At 44.6% G+C, this 10,248-nt stretch overlaps 1 protein-coding gene across 1 annotated transcript; it reads right to left on the bottom strand.

The window, feature by feature from the left end:
- Positions 1-125: 125 nt before the first annotated feature.
- Positions 126-9,182, bottom strand: twsg1a (twisted gastrulation BMP signaling modulator 1a; the record flags this gene model as incomplete). Its single annotated transcript, XM_042332035.1, is given in 3 exon segments — positions 126-920; positions 7,014-7,280; positions 9,083-9,182. Coding segments are annotated over 3 exon segments (549 nt in total), but the record flags the coding sequence as incomplete, so codon positions are not given.
- Between the last annotated feature and the right edge of the window lie 1,066 nt (positions 9,183-10,248).

The raw sequence follows: 10,248 nt of genomic DNA, 5'->3' as shown, positions 1-10,248 counted from the left end.
CCCCCCCCCCACAACCAGCTCAAAAAAAAACCTGAACGTCACTTCTGGAAGAACTCAAGCTGAAATCCGAATCTGCGCTCAATGGTTTATCCGTTCTGGATCAAAAGAACTCAATGTGCTACACATTCCCCCGTCGTAACACAACAATTTATTCAGCACGAAAATGACTTTTGAGTAAGTAGCTGGTGGAGGAATACATCAGGAAAGCATCAATTTAATGACAGTAAATCTACATCATGTGAATATCTACATACCTCGGCACAATTTGTTTTTAAACGGGGCACATTTTTTTGTTTAAATTACAAAAGATCCGTTGTAGAAATACTCCTTTTTAATAAAAAAAAGTCCTGACAAGCGATTTTAGAAAGACTTGCATCTGCTTCAACTGCCTGACATCTGATCTACATATACATTCTTAAGCGTAAAAATGAAGGAAGTGCAGAGTTTTAGCCAGGGGGAGGAGGGGCGGGGAGAGAAACCTTTAAAAAAATATATTTTTTAAAAAGCACAAAACCTCATTTAACAAGAATTTCACCATCAATCTTTTCTTGCTCTGGAGCCGTTACACACAATTCAATCAGGTGTCCTCCCTGATTTTTTTCTTTCTTTCTTTCTCCCTCCCTCCCATCCTCTTTATTATTTCCCATTAAAAACAAGTCACGGAAAAAAAGATCTCCACGTCTAGCGAGGGCTGTGCGATACACTCCGTTGCAAGCATATTTTGCGCAGTTCCTGTCTTCAAAAGGTGCAGTTCATGCATTTGACCACCTTGCTGCCATAATCGATGCAGTCAGGACCCACACATTCGCAGCAGGCATTGTGAAACCACCTGTACTTTGATGCGCCCATGGACTCGCAGGAATTCTTGCACTGGTGGATGGACATGCAGTCATCGAAGTAGACCACTGTGCAGAGCGGCTCTGAAATGAAAACAAGCACACACACACAGGGCTACGTTAACAATAGTAAACAGTACTCAGATTTACACATGGAAGGTGAACACCTCTAAGGCTCTCCTACTCGGCTCCCATCAGCACCTTTTCACCACTGGAGCTGACAGTGTGCATCTCAATCGACATGGATGCACCTCCGAGAGCTAGTGCAGAACCTCAGTGACTTGTTCAACTCCCAGCCGTCCTTTAAACCTCACATTCATGATCCAACTTGCTCAGGTTTCCACCACCTCTGTACATTGCCCGCCTCAGCTGCAACCTCTCCCATCAGGCTGCCATGAAACTAATCCACATATTAATAATAATAATCCTTGCAATCATCATGTCCAGGCTAGATTTTGCCAACGGATTACCCGTATCTTCTCTTTCCAATATGCAAACTATCCAGAACTCGTGTCCTCTCCTGCACTAGTCTCCACGAGCCTACCTCCCCCATCCTTGCCCAGCCCCACTAGTTCCCACCCCCCAACGGATCGAGTTCAAGATCCTCAACCGCACCTTTAAATCTCCTCCCCACCACTGCCGCTTTCTCAAACTTTACATCTCACTGCTCTTTTGCACCACATTAGTTTAACACCCTTCCACACACGCCAGCGGCTTCAAATCTAGTTTGATACAAGTCTGAACATTGTCAGAGGTGCCAGTCTTCACATGAGATGTTAAACCAAGACCCCATCTGCCTATTGAAGTGGGTGTTAAAATTGGTTATTCGCTTCACGGCTGTTTGTGGGACAATTGTTGCTTGCAAATTGACTGCTGTGTTTGCCTACAAACATACAGTCAATAGAAACAGCAGTCACTGGGAACACTCAGCAGGTCAGGCAGCATCTACGGAGAAAGGAAGCGATATTGGGTGACCGATTTGCCCGACACCTCTGTTCTGTTCGCAAGCACAGCCTTGAACTTCCGGTTTCTTGCCACTTCAACTCTCCCTCCCACTCGCACTCTGACCTCTCCAACCACGGTCTCTTACGCTGTTCCAATGAACCACAGCACAAGCTCAAGGAACAGCACCTCATATATCTGCTAGGGACCTTACAGCCCTCTGGCCTCAATACTGCCTGACTTGCTGAGCGTTCCCAGCCACTTCTGCTTTTTGTTTCAGATTACCAGCACCTACAGTATTTTGTGTTTTGCATACAGTCAATAAGACTTTACGGTCAAATGCTGTGAAGCTCTTTGAGCCGTTTCGGCAAAGTGATAAGGCGCTTTATCGAATGCGAGGCTTATTATTATCATCATCATCATCATCATTATTACCATTTTGTAAAGCATTTAAAAATCTCATGTTATTTATTCCACATAATAAAAAGAAAGCTGCAATAATATTGCCTTGATGCCACATTCAATAATCAAACTTCACCACTAGATGGCTACCACATATTTGGGGGCAGGAAAGCCCCGAAGCAGCATTTAACCACAACTCCACAAGGAAAAGGAGCTGGTGTGTAAAGGGGGAGTAAATGTACACAGATCCGAGTAGGGGTCCATGGAAATCTTAGCGTTCGCTATTCTTGCTTTCTCTCTGTTAATTTTTCTCCTCCCCTCCTGAAGACATCAGATTCCTTTTGTCTGAATTGACGTAGAACACGAATGAACGTCACAATAACAACAATAATAATCCTTGCATTTGAGATAGCGCCTTATTACGTCTTCTAGACGCCTCAAAGCACTTCACAGAATATACTGTAAAGTGAATTGACTGCATATTTGTGGGCAAAACGTGGCAGCCAATTGCTCACAGCAGTGTCCCACAAACAGTTGTGGATTGAGTGACCAAATTATTATTGTTTGATTATTATTATTATTGATTATTATCAGGCATGTGGAGTAAGGCAACTCGCCCAAGGTTTCGCCCTGCCGGGCGCAAGTACAATATATCCTTATGTATGGTTCCAAGGTTGCCGATCTTGGTCCTTCACCTGAGTCGTTATTTATTTCAGGTGTGAGCCTTGACAGTGAGTGTGATACTGAGCCTCACAGTCAGGCCTGATCTTAGCACCTCACATACACACACCCATACATAAACACAAGCAACGGACACACACACACATACAAGCACATGCACAGACAGATACACACAATTACACGTACAGACACACACACAACGACACATGCAGACACACATAATCACGCGCACAGACACACACACAAGCACAAACACACAGGCATGTAGACACATGTACGCATGTAGACACATATAATCACACACACATGGACACACAAGGACGTGCGCAGACACACATAATCAAGCACACATACACACACATGAGCACACATGCAGATACACACAGGATATACTGTAAAATGGATGACTGTATTTTATGAGTTAGAACTGAGATCATGAAGCATTTCTTCATACAGAAGGTTGTGAAGATATCCCTGAGAGGTGAAATTAATAGGGATGTTTATAAGAAAGATAGACGAAAACTTGGGTAGCATAATGTAAAGGCGTATGGGGAAAGGGCAAGGCATTGGGAATAAAAGATCGGGCAAAATGTAATAAATTTGTAGAAGAGACTTGATAGGTTGAATGGCCTCCGCCTGTTCCTCGATGGTTTTCAATGTTCTTAACAGAATAAGCCACAGTTTGTCCTTTGGACAAACAGTTTATCCAAATCCAGTCCCAAAAATGTAATGCAAATGACTGTTCCTCTATGTGTGTGGGTGCTGCTGGCACAGATTGGCTGCTGTGCTTGCCAACGTAACAACATTGGACACCCCACACAAGTTTGGCTGTTTTCAGCAGAGACAGGATTTTGCAGACTAATCAGGAACGGCCCCATTATGGAAAATGAATCAGAGCACATAATTGGTTGCAGCACGGAACACAAATGGCCTACTGTGCTAAACAAAGTTTCTTCCAACAGGAGTTGTATTGTTACTGTAGTATCACACTGCTCCACACATTCTCACTTTCTATCACTCTCTCTCTCTCTCTCTCTGTGAATAACTTATTATCTCTATTACTTCCTCTATCTCTGTGTCTCACTCCGTCTCTGACTTTCTCTCTATCTGACTCTCTCCCAGTCTCTAACCCAAAACTGTACGTTGTAAATGGCTGAATAAGCACTAACGGTAGAGAGAGCCCATTAACCACACTAATTGGGACTGGCTGCTTCATGGAGAGGTAAATAGTGCAGAGACCAACTAGATTCTCCCAAACTTTATCCCTGGCAGTGTGGCAAGCCCATGTCTACCTTTGTATCAGATAACTGAGGCTCACCTGTATCTATGTGCGGCTAGGCTTTCAGCCACTACACCCCGAAAATGTGGAACTATCCCTCAATCCCTCTGCCTTGCCCCTCTTCCCCATTTTCAGATTACAGTTCAAGACCTTCCTCTTCGACTTAGCCTATGGTCACCTCCCCCCACCGGTTCGACGTCAGGCTCCACCTCTGTGAAGTGCTGCGAGAGGTTACCCTGTATGAATGGCGCTCTGCAAATGCAAGTTGTTACAGAATATATTGTAAAATGAATTGACTGTATTTTGTGAGCAAAACACATCGCAGTGTCGCACAAGCAGTCATGGATTCAGGGCCCCACACAAACAGACTGTTTCCTCCTGGTTTTCTTTGCTCACATTTCCTCTCTTAAAGTCACCGCAAACCTACGCGTCTCTCTGCTGTCTATAGGATGTCGCTGCCATGTTTGCGTCCCTAGAAGTGAAGCCATTATTTCAGTTTTATTTCTAATTAAATTTCATTCTGCAAAGCCCCTTGAGAGACGTTTCTTTCACCTGAAAAGCGCGGTATAAACACACGCTATTGTTCACAAACCCACTCTTAAGTGAGAACGTACACGTGCCATAAAACTTAAGCATTATGTTCTCCAAAAAGTTGCAAACTCCACAACTTGCAGGCCACTTGCATTTCAACATCTAAGGACATCCTCTATGATGTGAAAGGCGCTGTTTAAATATAAATTTGTACATAGCACCTTTCACATAGAGTAATCCCAGAGAGCATTACAGAAACTGTGCTAGACACCGAGAGCGGTGGGATGCAGGGGGAGTGGTGAGGAGAGGTACAGTTGAAGGTGGCTTTTAAAGACGGGTGAAATGGAGGGCAAGAGGGAGGGTTTGAGGGAGTTCCAGAGGGTAGGAGTAATGTGGCTGAAAGGGAGACAAAGGCAAGAAGAGAGGGAATCATAGAATTTTACAGCCCATCATACCTGTGCCGGCTCTTTGAAAGAGCTACCCAATTAGTCCGACTTCCCTGCTCTTTCCCCATATCCTTGAGTTTTTTTTCTTTTCAAATAAATACCAAACTTCCTTTTGAAAGTTATTATTGAAGCCCTTTCAGGCAGTGCATTCCAGATCATAACAACACTCTGTGTGCGTAAAAAAAAGTCTCCAAATCTTCCCTCTGGTTCTTTTGCCAATTATCTTGAATCTTTGTCCCCTGGTTACCAACACACCCGCCAATGGAAACAGTTTTTCCTTAGCTACTATATCAAAACACTTCATAATTTTAAATTAAATGAACTCTTCTTTTAAAATAGCTACCACCTATAAACAAAAAATAATAATACTCTAATTTGGTCATTCAATCTATGACTGTTTGTGGGACACTGCTGTGCGCTATTGGCTGCTGCGTTTCGCCCACAAAATATACAGTCAATTCACTTTACAGTTACAAGAAAAATACGCTTTTTGCAAAAGAGCAGAGACAACATTGTAACCTGATCAGCTGGCTGGCCTGTGTGGCCCCTGTAAATCTCCCAGCCTGAGCTCTAGAGTTTCAGCCCGTTAAAATGCAGCATCATTGAGCCCTCACCAGCCCCAAAGAGGCCCTCAAAACAAAACACTGAAAGCCTATAAAGGAATAAATAACTGGAAAGCGGAAGCAGGGGAGGGGGGTTGGGGAAGAATATTTCACAGATGAGACCGAAGTTCAACAAAAAAAACTATATTGGATCATAAACAACAACACTAACAAGAACTTTACATTGACGTACAGCGCCTTTTACGTCAGGAGGGCACCTCAAAATAAGTTGGATTGTTAATTCTATTTATTGTTTTTTATATAATCCATTTGCTCCTGACCTGCGTCTCTCTTTAGCCCTCCCTTCCCCTGGAAACTTACTGACGAAGTGTTGAATCCCCCACTCCTCCTGGAGTAAATAAAACTTAGTTCTAGCTTGAATCAGAACGATTAAGCAGTAGGCAGCTAACCTTTTTGGGGAGATCAAGCTGCTAGTGAACACTGGAACCAACCGGATGGGTTTGTGTAGTAGTAGCAGCAGCAGCCCAAGCAACAAGAGCTTTGGCTTGCAGGAGTAACAGGAGCTGAGTGGGATAATTCCCTGCCCCCAGTGACTGGACTGCCTTTCCAGATCCTGCCGATGAGCCAGGCCGCCTGTGCTGTCATCAGCCGTGCCCTGGAGTACTGCGGGCCACCTGGCTCAAGAACCGGACTAGAGACCACCACAGAGGGCTGGCTGGATGAGACTAATCCCGTTGACGACCACCTTAAAATCTACCTGGCTCAGCTGGTATCACTCTCGTCTCTGAGTCAGGAGGTTGGAGATTCAAGCCCCCATCGCAAGACTTTTAAGCTCATCTAACCTAAGCTGACACTCTAATGCTGACCGATAAAGCAGTAATGGATGTGCTGCAACATCGGAGGTGTCGTCTTTCTGATGAGGTGTCGCCCTCCTAAAGATCTCGTGGCATTATTTTCCAAAAGAAGGGAGCTTCTTTATCCTGGCTAGTGTCCTGGCCAACAATCCGCCAAATAAAATTTGTCACTCACTTCATTGGCAGATTGTGCGAAAATTGCTGTGTGCAAAACTGGCTGCCATATTTGCCCACAAAATACACAGTCACTGCATTTTACTACAGTATATACACAGTAATGTGCATCTCTTTGGATGTCTTCCTGATGTGAAAGCCACTGTACCAAATGGGAGGATTATGATCGTTACCCCTTCAACCTCGTCTGTAGTCACCTGCCCCTTCCTAATTGTAAACCCCCGGCCAACGCAAAGTGCCCCAAGACATTATCCTACATGAAGGGCTCTGTAGAAATACAAATGTTGTTGGAATAGATACTTTACCTTTCTCGCTTTCGAGCTGTGAATGAGGGTTGTTCTCCGGCAGTGATACGTTCTGTAGCTGAGCCAGGTCCAGGGTTTCCAGGAAGGAGACCAGGTTCTCGTGGTAGGAGAGCTCCTCGGAGACGGGGAAGGACACGATGTTCCAGTGAAGGTGCGAATCTCCCTCTGTCAGGGCGCGGAACAAGGAGGGGATGGGATCCTGCAGCTCCTCCACCGTGCTCTTGGAGGTCGGGGGAGTGTCGCTGTAGTTCCTGGGGTTGCACATCCCTGCAAAGAAATATGAATAACGATAATACACTCAAGAGGCCAGGCATGACATTCTTCTGCTTGTTTAAAAAATAAGTGTAAAAAATTACATTTTTGCAGCGCCTTTCAAACCAGCAGGAGGTCCCAAGGCACTGGACATGTCTGCTTTGGCACCCAAGCTGAGGGGTTTGGGAAGGGGAAGATGACTGAAGGCCCGGTCGAAGAGGAAGGTCTCGAGACTGATCTTATTTTCCAGGATGTAATTGTAATTCAGCTGTAAAGTGTGCTGTGTCTTTTTGGCTGGAATACAGAGAAATGTATGCTGTGTGAAGCACGTGTACACCCGAGCTCGGGAGTGCTTGAAAGCGACACTGAGCGCAAATAAAAAAGATGGAAAGATTAAATTCCCCCGTCTGCTGACATCCTTCACTTTGTAGCACAAGTCAAAGTGATTCAAGAGGAAACAGAGGGCCATTATTGCTCTTGGGCTTAGCTCCAGAAATGGCCTGCAGTCGCACTGGGCACCAGAGAGAGGGGAGGGTGGGGTGGGGGGAGCTCTGCAGTGCAAGTTTTGCAACAATTGCTATTGTCCCCCTCCCCTCCCCTCCTAAGATCTTCATCATGATGGTTTGCTCGGTCAGCTGAGCATTGGAATTGGGAACCAGAGGGTTATGGGTACCACTGAGCTTCTTCTGGCAACCGCCCCCACCTCACATCCAGACTTTTGAGTGTGTGAAATGAGTGCCATTTATACAATTAAATATCCCCCAAGGGATGGGTCCGGAAAGGGAGTGAGCGTAGTACAGTATTCCTGGGGTTGAATTGGATTTGAGGAAAAGACACGCCTGGCTGATGCCTGGCACATCTGTACTGATGTTTCATCGAGGAGGTTTGAGAGATATACAGTGTAAGAGAATCCACATTAACGTTTACACAGCGTCTTTCAACACAGGAGGACCTCTTAAAGCGCTTAACAATACTGGCTGAGTGCCTGAGCTGGCGGGGGTGGCCGGGTGGGGAAGGAGAGGGGAGGGGCTGCGGAGGAACATTGACCAAGAACACCATCAAAAAGCTTAGAGACAGATCTCGAACGATATAGTGTAAGTCAAGGTTAAAATAATAAAGGCAGTGCCGACATAGCTGGAGACATACTAGCGACTTCTCCCGAGAGCCTGTCAGGCTCACACAAGCTGTATTAAATTATATACAGTTGGATACTAACGAACTGGCTTGATGGAAGTGACTTTAAATGCGTACGAAGGAAACACAAAACTAAGCTTTTCCGGCTAATTGAAGCCACAGGGGAACGAACGCTCACATGACTGCAGCCGGTCCTGGCTAATTAGCCCTGGGAATTACAGCGGGAAGAAACACAGTAACCGATAACTATTTATAGATCAGAAGCAAAATCTCTTGTCTGGATCTTAACCTTTTCTGTTCAAACGTTGCAGGTGTAAAGACTGGTAACTTTTAACGAGAAGCGAGATGTTAAAAGGCGTGAAAGGTTCAATTGAGCGTGGTTAGAAAGATGCCTACATTTGTCTACATAATACCCAATCGCTACACCAATCCTGTGAAGTGCTTTGAGAAGTCCTCCCAACAGGAACGGCACAGGACCAAATGCGATGATTATCATTTACAATTATTACAGCTTCCGATGCCACCGTTTCCTCTGGAATTTCTTCCCTACCTTTTACATCCTCAGTGGTGCCCTGCACAGGCACCTTACCTTGGTCTCCGCATGACGTTGCCTCCCCCCCACCTCGTTTAACCGATCAATAAACTGCGCAGAAACAGAAGGCAACAGAAGAGAGAGAACTCACCTACGCAGTCACAGCACTCGTCCCACAAGGTGCCCAAACACAGCATGCATTCCTTACAGCAAGAGCAGTTCCCATCTATAGGCCGACACTGACACAGTTCCTATGGGAGACATGAAATCATTAATTCCAGAAATTGTATAAAATATATATTTTTAAACCTTCAGGAGAAATTTTCATAATAATAACAACAATCCTTACAATGAACTTGCACATCTCCAGTTGTTTCTCTGCTGCCAGCAGTGCACTGCAGGATAATAATAATCCTTGCATTTGATATAGCGCCTTATCACGTTTTCGAGATGTCTCAAAGTGCTGCACAGAATATACTGTAAAGTCAATTGGTTGTGTATTTTTCTGTGTATTATAAGAAGACTAATTGGCCATATGATTTCATCATCCCAGCATACCATCCCTATCGTATTTCCATCATGGCCCGCCTGGTTGTTGCTGTGAAGGCTATCTTGAGGTCAAAAAGTTGGCTGTATGTTCAACAAACTAGAATTAGCCACTGAATCGTACATCCCAGTTCTCTTCCAACAGTGGTCAGTTATAGAGGCTTTAGTTTTGACAACCAAGTCGACCCCTGAGTTCAGAGAGCTGATGACGCAAATCGCTGCAAACTGATTTCAGGCCTAAGAGATTATAATAATAATAATAGTCCTTGCATTTGATGTAGTGTCTTATCGTGTCATTGAGACATCTCAGATTATATTGTAAGTAAATTGACAAGTGTATTTTGTGGGCGGAACATGACAGCCAATTGCGCACATCAGTGTCCCACAGTCGTTGATTTAGTGATCACATTTTTTTGAGGATTATTGCCCCCAGAAAGCAATCCACCAATCGATTAACATCTGGCTTCCTACTTATTGCTAGGTAAACAGCGATGTGTGGAGTAAGGAAACTTGCTTTGTAATCTTTTCTAAGTGGCTTTGTGGGGAGACCATCTCAGACTGACAAGTATTACACTCTCTGAACTGGATCTGAAATGCTTTCCTACATGAACGCCCAATAAAATACCACGGGCTTTGTTTAGTGACTGCACTGTAATTGGATTACTTTGAAATATAACAAAGGTGCTAAATTTGCACAGCTGTCTACATGTTTATACGTGTAATATCCAGCCAGTCCCTTTCATCGTGAAGGGAAAACAATAATCAGTGAAC

The sequence above is a fragment of the Callorhinchus milii genome, unplaced genomic scaffold (genome assembly GCF_018977255.1).
Source record: "Callorhinchus milii isolate IMCB2004 unplaced genomic scaffold, IMCB_Cmil_1.0 Scaffold2, whole genome shotgun sequence".
NCBI lineage: Eukaryota > Metazoa > Chordata > Chondrichthyes > Chimaeriformes > Callorhinchidae > Callorhinchus > Callorhinchus milii.
This window is presented reverse-complemented; position numbering and strand designations above follow the sequence as displayed.